Source organism: Podarcis liolepis, assembly GCF_965112155.1.
Source record: "Podarcis liolepis genome assembly, chromosome: 7".
Taxonomy (NCBI): Eukaryota; Metazoa; Chordata; class Lepidosauria; order Squamata; family Lacertidae; genus Podarcis; species Podarcis liolepis.
In genome coordinates, this window is record NC_139561.1 from 59382181 (window position 1) to 59398366 (window position 16186).

The 16186-nt window shown below is 50.2% G+C and overlaps 1 protein-coding gene across 4 annotated transcripts; it reads left to right on the forward strand.

The window, feature by feature from the left end:
* Positions 1 to 2497: 2497 nt before the first annotated feature.
* On the forward strand, positions 2498 to 16083 carry EVA1B (eva-1 homolog B). 4 transcript variants are annotated; one of them, XM_083511328.1, is made up of 4 exons: positions 2504 to 3403; positions 7903 to 7956; positions 13217 to 13302; positions 14390 to 16083. In XM_083511328.1, exons 3-4 carry the CDS (start codon positions 13236 to 13238, stop codon positions 14809 to 14811), a joined length of 489 nt encoding a protein of 162 aa, XP_083367454.1. In that variant the 5' UTR covers positions 2504 to 3403; positions 7903 to 7956; positions 13217 to 13235; the 3' UTR covers positions 14812 to 16083. The 4 variants fall into 4 exon arrangements, with proteins under 4 accessions (XP_083367456.1, XP_083367454.1, XP_083367455.1 ...); XM_083511327.1 differs by lacking the exon at positions 2504 to 3403 and adding an exon at positions 5954 to 6471; XM_083511330.1 differs by lacking the exon at positions 7903 to 7956 and having other exon boundaries at positions 2498 to 3403.
* Positions 16084 to 16186: the final 103 nt, after the last annotated feature.

Below are 16186 nucleotides of genomic sequence, written 5' to 3' on the forward strand. Positions count from 1 at the left end.
ACGGTCAGGGGTTACCTTTACCTTCACAGTGAAAAATGGCCTGGCATAGAAAATCCAGGAACCTTCGCAGCAGGGCTGAAGGTAAAGTGAGCTAGAGTTTCCAGTCCAACAAGGCACCGTTAACCCACCTCTGCCTCGGTAACACACTGGTTGGTCCACATTGCAGCAAGCTCATTAGGCGGGACATCTCCTGCACCAGCCCTGTGAGGTAGGCTAACCCAAAAGGATGACTAGTTCAGAGAGTGCTCTGGCTCAGGGAGGTGGGTGGATTTGAAATTGACCCCAGTCTAAAACCAACAGCATGCTGCAGACACCCCTGTGCTAGGCTGGATGCTCCCTCTTTTGCACGCAGCTGCCATGTAGAATCAATCTTGACTATTAATTTGTTCCTCTCACCTGGTGTCGCCTGCTTCAGGGTATTGGGCACAACTCTACCACCTGGTATAGCCCCCCCCATGCTTGAACTTGGGGTTTCCAGCCAATCAGGTGCAGTTCTCTGGGCCCCAGAGGATCCTCTGCAGTGATCTGGTACAAAGGGGCACTGCTGAGGTGTACCCTGCAAGTGATGGTGATTTGGAGGCCTGCTACCAGGGCTAGGTCAGTTGCCCAAGCCCAAGCCCCCCGGTCACTGCTGGCGTGGCAAGAAATTAGTTAAGAGGTGATGTGATGGAAGATTACAAAATGTGTGGCATGGAGGAAGTGGATAGGGGAAAGTTTATCTCCCTCTCCCATAACACATTCAAAGCCGAAAGCTGTGGAGGATTCAGGACAGATAAAAGAATCTTTATGCAGCACATAGGTAAACTGTGGAACTCTCTCCCACAGGAGGAAGGGGTGACCACTGACCTGGATAGCTTTAAACGAGGATTGGACAACCTCATGGAGGAGAAGGCTACTAGCCAAGATGGCTACGCCCTGTCTCCACCGTCAGAGGCAGCAATGCTTCTGAATACCAGTTGCTGGAAACCACAGGAGGGGAGAATACTCTTGTGCTTGGGTCCTGCGTGCAGGTTTCCCATAGGCATTGGTTGACCACTGGGAAAAGAGGGATGCTGGACTAGGTGGGCCACTGGCCTGATACAGCAGGCTCTTCTTGCATTGGGTGCTGCTACAAGGGCCTGAAGAGAAGTCAGTGGAAGGACTGGGGCTCCCAGTGTGGCACCTTCACTTGCTCCCCTGAAAGGGATATGAGGGCAAGCAAGGGCCTCAGGCTGGACTCTTCCACTACTGAGTTAATGCCTGGCCCTCTTTTTGGCACAAGAGGGTTGGGCGCTGGATGCAGCCCTGACTGGGCCTCAGTCCCTCCTGGAAGCTCCACCCTTTGCAACTGCAGCAGCAGCCTTCCCTTCCTGCAAAGGAAGATTTGGGGTGGGAAAGTCTCTGCCAGTGCTTTCTCCCCAACTTCCCAGTTCAAGACCTGGAAGGAGAAAGGAGCTTTTCTATTGGGGCTTCCCATCTTCTTTGAGCAGCTTCCCTGAGGGTTTCTTGCACCCCCACCCCAAAAGAATGAGAGATGGGGGGCTGCGTACCCAACAGGTTGGCCCCAAACTTGTTTTGGGGTTGGCAAACTGCTTGTGCAACTTTGTGCCAAACTGAGGAATTGGGGACCTATTTTAGCATAATTGGAAATCCCTTTGTATAGGAGTGACGGTGATTGAGATGGAGCCAGCCCACAAGGGTTGGCTAGGGAGAGCTCTCCAGAGGTTGGGGGTAGCCCTTGAGGACGCAGCATTGCCCCTTCCTCGCTACTTGCCATGGCTTCCCAGTGCCAGTGTCCACATCCCCTCCTGAGTGCATGCTTTTCTTTCACAGCTCAATAAGCCCAGCCCCACTCTCCTGCCCCCTGGATTTGGGGGAGAAGGCATCTAGGCAAGGAGGCAGGGTTAAGTTCCAGCCCCATTTCCCTGTGGGACTGGGTGGACAGAAATGGGCTGTGCTGCTGGCACAGCTGCCCTTTGAGGTAATAGAAGTGGACTAAGGAGCACCTTCTAAACCCTGGTTGGACTAATGCCTACAAAATCTCCTTCAACCCAAGTAGAAGTTGCACGTGATTGAACACATAAGAGTCTTGTGGAGGAAACAGCCTCAGAAAGAGAGAGCTGCAGCAGGAGGAGGAGGGTACCGGTGAGAAGGGAAGGGAATGGCCAGATCTAGAACTTCGGGTTAAATTTGTTGGGAGAGCAGCTGGTTATAAATGAGGTGGGGGGGGGACTGAATTTATGGGTGGGGGTCTCTGCAACACTTGGGCAGGACCTGCAAATGGTTGAGAAGCGGAAAGAATGAAAGGAGAGAATTTTCAGCCCAACATGCTATGTTCAGTCTTAGCATGTCTTCTGGGAGTCACCTGCCAGTGGTGGGTGGGGCCAGACACAAGAGTGGGCGGAGCAGCGGAGGTGACTCCTACTTCCTGCATTCTAGCCACACAGGTCAGAGTGGGTGCATGCCTGCACACCCACGCTTCTCCCTCTGTCCAAGCAAGCAGGAGGCCTGATCACACAGTTCATGGGCACATTCTAGCCAGGCAAAAGCAGTTGAGGAGGGTGATGAGCCAGGCAGATGAGGGCTGTGACCTTGGGGAGAAGGGGTGTGCCCTGCAAAAGACTCCCAGCCACATTCAGACCCAGGTTTGAGGTTCTCCACCCCGATAACAGAGAGTCAGCTGGTCTAAAGGGGTCCCCCATCTCGAGTCATTCCCTGGCACAGATCCACCCTTAAACTCCACAGGACACACAGGGGCTTTTTGCAGGCCTGCCCATGAACACTAGAGCAGGAGATATGGGAATGTGTGAAAGCCATGAGGTCTCTGGATTTACACCTTCAAGAGCTGGATCCTTGTAGCTAAAGGGAGCTGCAGTTTGTGCCCATGAAGGACTTGTTGTACTGTCCTGGTAGGGATCATGTCTCTTGTTCTCCTGCCTCTCAGCCTATTCTATTTTTTAAGGTTAAACCAACAGGCTCCTCAAATCTGCATATATTTAAATAAATTAACATGCCAACTATTCCAGCTGGAATATTTAATCCTCCTTCCCTCCCATCCACATGGAATTTCAATACGCATAATTGTTGTTGTGTACTCCAGTGGCCATTTTTGTTTAAGGGACGGCACCTGCCTTCCCTTGCTTGTTCTACCTGAAGCAGGTTAGCCATCAAAATAATCCAGCTATCCCTGCTCTCGCTCCCTCTGTGTGGGTGGAAGGGGGGGAGCTCTGACCCGCCAGCCCCCTCTCAACCACTTCCTGTTGCTCAGCAGCGTTAATGGAAAACAGACCCCATCTTTGCCTCTCTGACTCTTTTCATTCCCAAGCAAGAGGACGGAGCAGGGGGGTCCTTCCATGGCAGAGGGGCTCCATTTTTCCCTCCTGGCACCCCTGGTGCTCCCACGTCCCTCTTCTCCGTGTGCCCGGTGAGTATGCCATGGCGAGCAGCCTTCCCCCACCCCACCCCCATTTCTAATGTCTTCCCACCCAGGGATCCAGGCGACCCAGTTCTTTGATCACTGGAGAAAGAGGAACGGCTTCTGCGTCTGGCTTAGAAGCCACTTAGCTTGAGGTTCTCCACCATGTTTCACAAGGAAGGTAGCGGAGAAATCTCCCCCCACCCCGATTCTGCTCTTTCTCTCTGTGTGTGTGTTCATGTGTTTGCTTGTATGTAGGGAGAGGAACCGATCTGGGCCTGTTAGCTCAGTGCAAGCATGCTCAAATTTGCGTCTTGGGCACAGACTTGAGTTCTCTCATGCTAGAATTCAGCCGGAGAACAAGCTAGCCACCTTCCTCCTCTCCGGTCCTACTTAACTTCTGCAACCCTTCTAACCCTTGGAATTAGGGAGCCTTTGTTTTCAAATGTGTAGCAGTTGACTGTAGTTACCCAGCAGTGTCCCTCTGCATGTGTTCAATGATGCCATAGCTATTTCACAGAACCATAGAGTTGGAAGAGACCTTGAAGCTCGTCCACTTCAAACCCCTGCTTGGTGCAAAGACGCCCATTGCTTCAGCATCCCATCCAACCTCTGCTTAAAAACCTTCTGAAACAGCCTGTTCCAAATAGCTCACGTTATCAGGAAGTTCTTTCTAATAAGGCAAAATCCTTTTTCATGTGATTTGAATCTGTTGTTTCAGGAGTCCTACAGATTTGCCCCATCTCTGTGACAGCCCTTCAGATATTTGAAAGTAGTCGTCATTGTATCTTGTTCAGGCTAAATATACTCAGCTGCTTCAACCTAAAGACCTAGGAAGAAAGGGGTCCTCTTGTCCCTCCCCTTGTTAGTTTGCTTGCTTGCTTGCCCACCCCAACCCCAACCTCTGGACACATTCCAATGTGTCAATATCCTTTTTAAGCTCCAGTGCCCAGAAGTTAACACTGTTCTCCATATGAGGCCTGGTCACAACAGAATGGAACAGCACCGTTCCTTGTGACTGGATGCTATCATGCTGATGCAACCTAGAATTTCACTAGCCTTTGTAGACACCCCATCCCACTGCTGACTCAACAGTGGGGCTGCTGATTCCATGTGTCCCAGCACTGAATACTAGACTCTGTGTCAGCAACTAGCATCCTTGGGCAGCTTCCAGAATTGCAGTACCTTGGCATGGTCCACTGCTGATGCCTGCCCTGGACCTCCTATAATTTTGATGGGGTGGGGGAGCACTATGAGCATTGCAATGGGGTCTATCCAGCTTTTAAATTTCCCAACAATGCCCCTGGCCTAATGTTGCTTTGGGGTACTGTATGAAATTTTAAAAGTACATAGATTTCACTGCCCAGCAGTCAGCTAAGCCCATCAGAGGACATTGTTGCCCAAGGCAAACCTGAAGCTGGCTCTGATGAAGGCCTTGAGAAGGGGCTCCAGGTCAAAATCCACCCCCTTCTTCCACCTTGCCCTGCCTTTAGAGCCTGCTAGGGTCAAAGAGATGAGATAAAGTCCACAGGGCACTAGGCTTCTTCAAAGCTCAGTGTTGCTTCCTGGGTTTGGGCCATGAAAGCTTTCTCCTGCCATCTTGGCAGCACATGGCTCAGCACTGAGGACTGGAGCATGATGGCAATGCCCATTCCTGTTAGCACATTCCCAGCAGGCCCAGGAATTGCTGCTGAAAAGTCCGGGCGACATTCTTGTTCATGGCTCTAGCTGGGGCCAAATGGACTTAGCTGCCCCAATTGGGTGCTCTTCAGCAGTTGCAATAATGCATATATAGACTGCTGCAGACTCCCCTAAGCAGTCGGGACTCGGTCTCAACCTAAGGACCCAGTTGAGAATATTGCAGAGATGAGAGAGTGAGCCAAGGGCACCCCAGGATGACCGTCAGCCAGTGGCCTTATTGCAAGCACACACCCTTTGTCTTGGGACTCCGTTTCTCTTTCCACCTGTAACTGCTTCCTCCTCCAGCTCTCCAGACTGCCAGCTGACTACGAAGATGCAGGACTTCCTTGCTCTTGTGCCTCCAACAGCACTGAGACCATTTGTCCTTTCACCTGCTAAAGTCTGCGGCCCAATGTGCTGTTACAAAGGCACAGTTACACTTTGCAGCTGAACAGTTGGCACCCTGAGTCACCCCCTCCACTGCTCTCTCCCTGCACTTCAAGCCTCTTGACTTTGCTTTAATCATTAACCAGATGTTTGAGCTGTGCGGAGACCAGGGAATGGGGGGGGGTGCGGGCGCTGGATGGTGGGAGCTTATAGGAACTGAGCTGCTGCATTGAGGGGAGGAGGGGAAGATTGTGGAAGAGGTTGCAAGGGTCAACCTAGGGCCACTTCACATTATTTTAGTGGCCCTAGTCTGGACTCATAATGTGCCTATGGCAGGGTCCCCTCAAGGCTGGCAGCTTCAACCTCATCACCCCTCTTTGTGGTAGTGAAGTGTCAACTCTCACTCAAGCCTGGCCACTTCATTGACTTGCCTCTCCCCCTCCCTCCCTCCCCCAACAGACTAGCCAACCAGCCCTTTGTCGGACAGATACCGCCAGACATATCAATACAGATTGGGAGAAGCCACTGAACTGGCTGGGGGAACAGCTCCACTCCTTGAGGCAGTGACTGCCCCCCCTCCGCCACCACCACAAACAAGAGAGGGGCCCCAACACCCCCATTTCCTGTGGCTGAATACTTGGCATCCCTCCTCCTGCTCCTTGCCAGAAGCCCCCACCCCACCGAAGGGGGTCTGTGTTTTCTATTGCTGGCCTGGCTTGACTCATCTCTGCTGATGTGTCACATTTTTTGGATTTTTCTCTTCATCCTCCATCCATCCGGATATTTCTGGGAAAAACAGGATCTGGCTGCCCCTGTGTCCACTGCCCCACTTGGGCTAAACTCAGCAGCCATCGCTCTCAGTCCCAGGAAAACTCCAGCTGCCAAACTTGCTGCAGCCAAGGAGACGGGACAGCTGCTTTTGAGCTCAGTGTTGTGAAGCGGAGAAAGAGAGAGGATGCTAGAGGAGGCCTGATCCTTCCCAGCCCCATTGCCACTGCTGGGGTTCTGAGGTTAGTGACTAAAAGGCTGAGGGACTTAAAAGCTGGAGTGCCCAGAGGTATGAGAGCACTTTCGTGTGCCAGGAAAACATGTGTGCCAAATCTGAACCAATGGCGGAGGGGAGCAGTCACTATATATTTCTGGAGCAGATGGCCGGATCCTTTTCCTTATCAGGCTGACCAGTATTTATAATGTATTTGGGGAGGTGGGGGTGGGCAGCAACCCGCATTCTTGGAAGGGTTCCTGCACTGAAAGTTTGGTTGTCTGAATGCAGTGTTTCTCCCTAAGACAGGGCACCTGGTGTTTGTCTTTTTGATAACAGGGTTTGCAAAACCTGCTGGAACTGGATGCTGCATTTGTGGCCTGTGCACGGTTTTGACATTTTGGGGGAGAAGTCTTGGCAACAGCAGGAGAGGTTATTTTGACGTGCACCAAAAAAACATCCCTTGCAGGGTGTGCCAACCAGTGTGGCCTCCTGGGACCAGTGCCTTGGCTGCAGTGCTTGTTTTCTCTCTTGTGGGGCTGAGTTAAACTTAACATGCCACATCTAATGAGCACTCCTCCCATTGGAGGCATGCTGCCAGGGTGCCGTTTTGGGAGCTTAATCCGAGAACCGCTTAGCTTGGAGAAACAGGAACAGAGTGTCTCTGCGCCATGTGCAGAGAGAGACTTTCCCCTCTCAAACTAAGAAATTGCTGCTCCGGTATAGTTAAGCTTACTGACTAGTTTCCCATCCAGAAGGAGGCAGCCTTGGGGGGGCCCATCCAGCACCCCTCCTTTTTAAAACCAAGCTATGCTGATGAAGCCCGGGACCAAATCTAAGAGGCCCAAAGGAGCCGTTTTCTGCCTCTGCTGGCAGGAGGGTGTTTCTCTTGCCCTGACTGTGCAAACACACGCATCGGGTCTTGATGCCAACCCAAGCCCAACCTTGGAGGCCTCCCTGGTGCGGAGAGAGAGGGTCCTTTGTGTGGACCTCTTTTGATCCTGACTTCCTTCCGTGGACTCTGGGCCCCATTGACCACCACGGCAGGTGGGCGGGCACAGGGACAGCTCCTTTCGCAAAGGATTTTGCAGTCCATTGGCCCTTGCAAGCCTCTCCTTGCTGCCTGGCCCTCTGCTGCCCGGGGGCTGCTCCTCCCCGGAACGCAGAGAAACAGGAGGCCTTCTCTTCTCCTCCCTCTGTGTGTCCCTGGGTGTGTGTGTGTCCGTCCGTGTGTCCAGCCCAGGCTTCCTGCTCCAGGGGAGGGGGCGGGTTCACTGTCCAAAGGGAGCCAGGCCGGTCCTGACATTTGTGCGCTTCCAGCTGCACGGAAGTGAGCGGCAGTTTCCATTAGCCGCTCAGTCCAGAGGCCAGTCTGCTGCTACTCTGTAAGATCCCGCTCAAGCAGGGGGGGGGGGCTCCCTTTCTCCCCTTCTTCTCAGAGGCTCCTTTCTTCTGACAAGGACTGCAATGGAGGCAGAGCAGCAGCCTTGAATTCGGACAGACCCTGCGCTCGGTAAGCCTGGCACCCTTTCTCAATGTTGGTCTGATAGCTGGATTCTGTGGCTGCTATTTGCATGAGCCGCTTTGTAACGGTCCCATTCAAATCTGCTTTGAAGATAGCAAACTTTTCAGAAAGGAGAGCTGGAAGTTGCCCATCCACATCTATGCACTTGGATAGCAGACCAAGCACAGGGCCACAGGTTGCCTGACAAACTTCCCTGCCAGGGTGAGATGTACTGTATTTCCATCGAAAGCACAGTAAATACTTGCAAGCTTTCGTGAATTAGTGCATCCAAATTTTGTGCAATTGCATCCTCTTTGCCCCTCTTTTGGTGTTGCATCTCATCCTTTTTGGGTGATGCCTGAGTGGGGATCTTGTCCCTGTGCCATTTGGGAAGGATGGGCTGATAGAAGGAGCTTTGTGGAAGGAGCTTCTCAGTGGAAATAGTGGGTGAACAAGTCTTGGGATTCCAGTCCGATTCTACTCTGGCAACTGTTCCTTTAGAAGAAGTTGTGCTTGTTCCTAGAATCAAAGAATTGTAGAGTTGGAAGGGACTATAAGAGTCATCTAGTCCAACCCCTCACAATGCGGGAATCACAGCTAAAGAATCTCTGGCAGATGGTCATCCAACCTCTGCTTTAAAACTTCCAGCAAAGGAGAGTCCCCACCTCTAGGGACAGACCTGTTGGTTCTATCTCTGGCCTCTTCCACGCATCCTTTACTGTAGTGGCATGAATAACCTATTCAGGTGTAGCTCCTGAACCTTCATGGCTCACTTTCACCAATGGATGGGGTAACTGCTCTTAGTTTCACAAAGCAGACCTGGCTAGCTATCACCTCTGCCCTTGGAGGGTCCTCTCTTATCCCAAATTAGGGGAGGGGGCTTGCTGTGGATGCAAGAGCACTCTGCCCATGCTCAGAGACAGAATTTATTATTAAATTCTAAGCCGAGTCTTGCCAACGACTTGTATCTCCAGTCAAGTCCCCCAGTGACATCTTAATATCCTGTTGTTACTGGGTGAGATCAGTTTCTACATCTTTAATGCTCTGTGGAAAATCCCATTTCACGGAGCCTTTTCCAGTCACTACTAACATTATGTCTTCAGCCAAAGCTGCAGTTCACCGTAACATATTCACAAAGTCTCCCCCCACCCCCAAAAAACCATCCAACTTTCTAGATTTGCTCTCCCCCAAATAACAGGCAATGTTTCCTCAATGTGAGGGATGCGCTCTGTGCATGCTTTTGGTTATTATTGCCTTTGTTATTAGCTAGCACATTCCCAGAGATGCGCTTAAAGCAACATTGAGCACCAGGACTGTGCCTGAAGCTGCATCTGTGTCTGGCTTCTGCTGGTTCCCCTTCCTCCCCGCCCCCTCCCTCCCTCCCCTGCATTCCTGCACTCTTGGCTTCCTGCTGCAACAGGCCAGGCATCATTGGGCAATTTGGTCAGCACAGGAGAGACTCCAACCAAGCCAAGCCAGTTTCCATTTTAATTTCAGGCTCAACTGGAGGAGGAACTGCCTGGTCCCTCTTTGAAATTCATTCACCCTCCAGAAAAAAAAGCATCTAGGAGAGTTCCCCAGAACATACCAGCGGGGGCGGGAGAGAATCTGAGGCACCTTCTAAATTGCTTTCCCTACTCACAAAAGGTTCCTCTGCAATCTTTTTCTTTCTTTTTTCTTTATTCTCCCCTGCTTGATATTTGAAAAAATAGGACAAAGCTGGGTTTTGTTGGTGAGATTGGTTTCATAACAGAAATCTCTATTTTTAAAATTATTCCGTTATCTCAAATTATTTTGATCAGATTATGGAAGCATTTATCTCTATGCTTATTAGCTAAAACAGATGAAAAACAGGTCATGGGGGGACCCCTTTGCTACCCACACCCCAATATGTGTGTGTTGCACTCCAGTTAGTGATCGATGGCACAAGTCTGTTTTTCTGCATTTTTCTGCATTTTGGGGGGTTTTTTTTAAGGGTTTCATCCTCTGTGCCCAAATGTCTCATTTTCATTTCCGAGTTTTACAGATATTTTTGCAAGTGGTTTTTAGACTCCGTTTCCCATTGCATCCCTGCTGTACTGCCATGGGGTTGGTCAAGGTGTGTGTGCGTATTTTCCAACATCACAGACAAATGAGAAGAGGCAGTTCTTACCTTTGATGAAAGTTAGCAGCAACACCCCCTTGTTCCCTCCCTTACAACTTCGTTGTTATCCCCGACTTATGTGGAAATACTGCTTAGCCAGTCTGCTAGGAGCTGAACAGACCCCTGATGCAGGACCTTCTCTGCATTCCTTGTAGAGATGAACAGTGGGAGGTAACAGGAGGAGGTGCTCTCCTTCCCAGCAGAAGTGACCAAACTCACAACCCAGATCAACAAGGCAGTGGTAGTCACCAAGCTAGGTAAAGGTAAAGGGACCCCTGACCATTAGGTCCAGTCGTGACTGACTCTGGGGTTGCGGCGCTCATCTTGCTTTATTGACCAAGGGAGCCAGCATACAGCTTCCAGGTCATGTGGCCAGCATGACTAAGCCGCTTCTGGCAAACCAGAGCAGCACATGGAAAAGCCATTTACCTTCCTGCCGGAGTGGTACCTATTTATCTATTTGCACTTTGACGTGCTTTCAAACTGCTAGGTTGGCAGGAGCAGGGACTGAGCAACGGGAGCTCACCCCATCGCAGGGATTCGAACCACCGACCTTCTGATCAGCAAGTCCTAGGCACTGTGGTTTAACCCACAGCGCCACCCGCATCCCAGTCACCAAGCTAGATGACTCTAAAAGCGGTTTAGACAAATTCACGGAGGAGAGGGCTATTGTTGACTAACAACCATGATAGCTACTAGCCACGACCAGTCAGAGGCAGCAATGCTTCTGAATACCAGTTGCTGGAAACCACTGGAAAAATCCTGGTTGCTGTTTCCCCTGTAGGGCATCTGATTGGCCACTGTGAGAACAGGATGCTGGACTAGATGGGCCATGGGCCTGATCCCGCAGGCTGGTCTTATGTTATTATGTTTGGGGCCCATAACTTTGCATGGTTTATCCTTAGCATGTTCAGAAGAGGAGGTAATTTTTCCCCAAAAACAACCCCCTCTTTCTTCTCTGGCCTGCTGCCCAGCCCAGCTGCCTGGCTCTCATCAAAGGGTCGCTCAGAGCTTTAGGAAATCTTGGACTCATGAAAAGCTTGTGGGATGAGGGGGGAGAGTTCTGTTTGCAGATGAGGCTGGCATCTGCCTGGATGGCTCCGGGAAATGGGTGGCTGTGAGCTGCTCCTTGCTCAAGGGGGTATCCAATCCAGCATGTTGTCCTGAATGGGGGGGGGTGCTTTCTATCTATTATTCAGTGGAGGGGGGGAGGAATAATTATTTGCCCAAGGCCCTGTTTAAGGAGTTAGTGCTGTGGGTAGTAATATTGGTGAAAATTTGTGTTCACATGCAGCTTGAGAATCTTCAAAGCTTTTGACTCAGATCTAGTTTGAACTTGAGAGTCTCAGACCCAACCTGTCCTTCTGTCCCCAAGACCTTTCTGCTCTGATTTCAAGTTTGATCCCCGTATGGGACAGCCACATATTCCTGCATTGCAAGGGGTTGGACTAGATTATACTCAGGGTTCCTTGCAGCATCTACAATTCTATGACTATCAGCTTCTTCCCTGGCCCTTGTTCTGTCCACCCTGGAGTGTGTCCTCTGGACCCTTTGCAACATCCTTTCAACCTGCCAGAAATAGCCTTGACCTGGAAGACTCCTGAGTGCGGCTGTTGCTGGGTGGGAGCAGAGGAAGAGGCAACATCCGGTCTCCAAACAACAAGCCATCTTCCCACCACTGAGGATGCATCTTTTCCTGTGACAGTGGCAGGAAGTGCCCTGGGGGTGGGGGGCTTAAGGGATGGGGGAAGAGAGGAAACATTTGCTGGGACTCTGTTCCCAGGGTCATGCACAACTGTAAATTAAACATTGGGCCTCGGTGCATGACAAGGCAGTGTGAATAATGCATTGGGTTTGGGTATGGAGAAACTTGGGTTCAAACCCTGTTTGGGCATGAAACTCAAAGGCCTGGGTCATTGAGAGGATTAAATGCCACAGGAAATTCTTTGTATCCTTTGGCGCCCCTCTTTTCAGCTTGCAGAGTCACTGACAGATGCCTCCATCCAAGCTTGCCCAGGGTGTGGTGTGTGACGCATGTCGGAAGAGGCCCCCTGGGAGGGATGACTGTCACAGGACTTTGTAGCCTGAGAGGCTGTCCTGTCCAGCAACCCCATGACTGGCCTGGGGGCCTGAGGGAAGCAAGGCAGCTGTTTTGCTAATTAATGGGGGGGCAGTTGTTTGGCACAGTCAAGCCCCCAAGGTTTCTTTTATTTGGCAATTTAAAACTATCTCAGCTGTTTGCCCTTTAAGCTTAAGAGTTCTGGGGCTGTGCACCCCACAGTGTGAGCAAAACCGAGAGAGAGGAGTTCTCAGGAGTGCCACAATCAATTTATTAAAAGCCCGACCCATTTTAGAGAAATTCCTTTGTTGGAGGCATCTTAGTAGACCTGCAACCCACATGCATTTAACTTGTGTGCATTCAGCTTTATGTGACCTGGTTCTAAGAAATGATTCACAGTGGGGGCAGTGTATCTTGTTTTTATCCCACATGTTACTGAGGTGCTCATTTGTAGTGGTCTTTGTGTTTGACCCACATACAGTTTCCTGCATGCACACCAAGTGGCATATTCTACATAACTGCTACTGCACATGGAGAAATGTTGGCTGGTATAAACTGTTGGATTTGTGAACATGTAAAATTTACTTGTATGATTACAGTGAATGCAGTGTCTGCAGGGATGGTGGCCAGAGAGCTTAGATATTCCCAAGATAATGGACTATGGTGGATTTTACATTAGAGTCGCTGCGGACCAACCAGTGCTTTAAGTTCCTTGTTCTTTTGTGATTAAAGGTTTGCTCTCTAAACATAGAACGCTATCTTGAGATGCCAATGTTTGTGAATACGATTCTGAAGACCATTGGTGACACTGTCCTATCTCAGACCACAAACAATTCTGTCCTTGCTCCTCAGCAGGGATATTGATAGAAGGTCCTCTGTGTTCTTTCTGAAGGCCCTTAGCCTAATGTTCTCTTCAATTCTTCATGGACACCCTCTGTCATTTAGTCCTCTTTCCAGTCGAGCTGCCTCCTGTCTGAATGAATCATTAGATGAACCATGTCTCCTAATTCTAAGGAATTGGGCAGGAGTAATATGCTAATAACGACCCCTCCTCCCTGTCCTCCCAGGTGCCACTGAGGAGCCACCATGGAGACCCACAAGCGGGAGATGGAGCTGCTGAGCAACAGCATGGCAGCCTATGCACACATCCGAGGTGGGTCAGGAAATGGGGGAAGGGGCGGACATATATGTGAGCAATGGCAGTCTCTGGCACTTGGCCAGAGGTGGCATCTTGTTCCCACTATCCATCCTCAGCACATTATCTTGGGATGTGGATGGAGGATCTTCCTCCTGTTTCAAAATGGCAGATCAACCTCCTTCCTTCCCATCCCGAGAAGGGAGTCTGGTTTACCTGCATTTATGAACTGACCAGCCAATTTAGCCACCAGCCTTTGGATTTCTTCTCTCAGAAGCCATTATGTTGTTGTTGTTGTTTAGTCGTGTCTGACTCTTCGTGACCCCATGGACCAGAAGCCAATATAGTCCACTGCATTTCAAGTTCAGGAACCCTCTTGGTCAACTTAACATTATAAAAGTTATATTGCTCCATACAGTGCAGTGTGATTTAGGATACCTCCTTGACTTCATAATGGAAAACAGTGGGAGGCATTCAACACCGTGCTCTTCCATTCATTCATTCATTCATTCATTCATAAACTAATTCGTATAGAGCTGTGTCATTGAGGATGAAGGCTATCCATCCCTTGATGTGCAATTCACAAACGCCTGAAACTGAGCATTTACAATGTGAAATAAATAAATAATACTCTGGTAACCATTTAAGAAACCTCAGCGAAAGACTACAATGTCAAATTAATTGCCTTCTTCCTGTACCCACTTCCGTATTCCCTCATTACATCCCAGCTATTCAAAGGCCATTTCTTTATTTCACACAGAAGAAACTGTATCCCTAAATTTTCTATATACATCATTCTACTTTCCCTCCACCATAGTATTTATCTAAGTTTTAAGCATTTAGTACTGAACAGCCCTTCACCTCCAGCTGCACAATAGTTTAAATCTCTGGTGTATTTCAGTGTTTGGCTACTAAAATTCCAGCATCCACAAAGAAATGGCAAATCAACTCAGTTTATTACCGCCTAATGTCTACAGAGTCTGTGGGAGCCCCAGCTCTTAACCATTTCTGTCCCCTTCACTACCATTTGAATCTCAAAAGCCGGTCTTCTCTGTGGTCTTCCCAGCCTATTTCTGACCCTCCCCTCCATGTCTCTCTCATCTAGATCACCCTGAGAGCTTTGGCCTTTATTTCGTGCTGGGGGTCTGCTTTGGCCTTGTCTTGACCCTCTGCCTGCTGGTCATCCACATCTCATGGCAGCCTCAGGCCATCCCCCGCAAGCCCCGAAAAAGCCTACGTGACTTTAGTGAAGATGAGGACGAGGAGGATGATGACGATGAGGAGGAGGAAGACACCATTGACCAAGCGGCTTCTGAGCCCCCCTTGGCTATGACGGAGCTGCCGCTGGAGGCCCACTCCACCCCTGATGGGACCCTCACGGTCAACGTCTTTGCCTCGGCGGAAGAGCTGGAGCGTGCCCAGCGGCTGGAGGAGCGGGAACGCATCCTCCGGGAGATCTGGCGCAACGGGCAGCCTGACATCCTGGGCACAGGCACTGGCACCATTGGCAGAGTCCATTACTATTGACCCATGGTTGGCCATGGTCACATTCCTCACCTGGGCAGGGTGGACTGCTACTGAACTCTTGAACCCCCTTGTCTCACCCCAAGGGATTTATGGTTAATCACTTCACCCAGCCAGTATCTCAAACATTGCGAGACCTGCCCTGATGCCAGATAAGAGGCAGCGGTATTGCACAGGGGTGAGAGAGGATCAAGTGACAGTGATAAAATGGCAAGAAGGACCAAGATGAGTTAGTTAAACTGTTGGACAGCAAATTCAAGGACTCTGCTCCTTTTCCACCTGGGAACTTGAGAGGGAAGGCAGTGCAGGGCTAGTAAAGGAGCAGCACACAGAACTAATGCCAGTTCCTTTGTTTACGTGTGAGGACTATTCCTGATTTTCACAATGGACACGTGTAGGGAACATGGAAAGTGGTGTAGCAGTGCCCACTGCAGTAACAGAAAGGTACGGGGGTTGCAGTTCACCAGCCTGAACAGACCAAAGTCAGTACTTGCATGCAGGACTCTGGCTTGCATTGTGCTTAACTGATTTAGTAGGCAAAAAAGGAATAAGGTGCTCTTGGGGAGGATTGTGGTGGCAGCAGGGGTGGTGGTGGTGTCTTCCTGCACCTGTCCAGGTACCTCCAACGGGATGGGTTGGAGGGAATAGACTGCAAGGACCTTCAACCCACCTGTGCTTACACACAACCACATACCAAGGGAGACATATCAACTGTGACAAAGTTCTGTATCTCCCTTTTTCCTGGCTGTGTTGGAAGCCTGTTTTTCTCCTACCCCTCCCAAATGGTGCTTATTATTTCAAGGAGTTGCATAGGGAACAGGTAAGTGCCAACTTCAGTATTTTTCCATACTACCAGGAAACTCCCAGTGAATTCTCAGGGTGCAGCACTTCATCTCATCCCACCTTCAGCCAGGTTGATGCACAACTGGGGCGCATCCTGCAGGGAGGCAGCTTGGGGATGACCCCAGCATATCCTTTGCTGCCTGACTCCTCTCATCCCACAAACAGAGTGTGGTTTGGCTAAGTATTATCAAGCAGCAGCATTGTCCAGTTGCCTTTATGGCTCTTTCCCCGATGGAAAAAAAGGGGGGGATTAGCAACCCTCCCACTGGTCCTGTGAGGCTTTGTGCCTGGTGCCCATGTACCCCAGAGGGGGACTCTTTCAACTTTGCACAGACCCATGTTGTATACAGGACCTTGGTTTTTAACAGGCCGGTAAACTTTTGTGTAAAAATGTGCCTTATCTTTCATAAACATCATTCCAGTTTTCCACAACTTGCCTTGTGGTCTCACCTCTGGTCCTCTGCCTAATTTTACCTGGGTAACAAGGAAAATGGAGGAAGCAGGCAGGCGGGAAGGCTAGCTTTTCTCTGCCCCT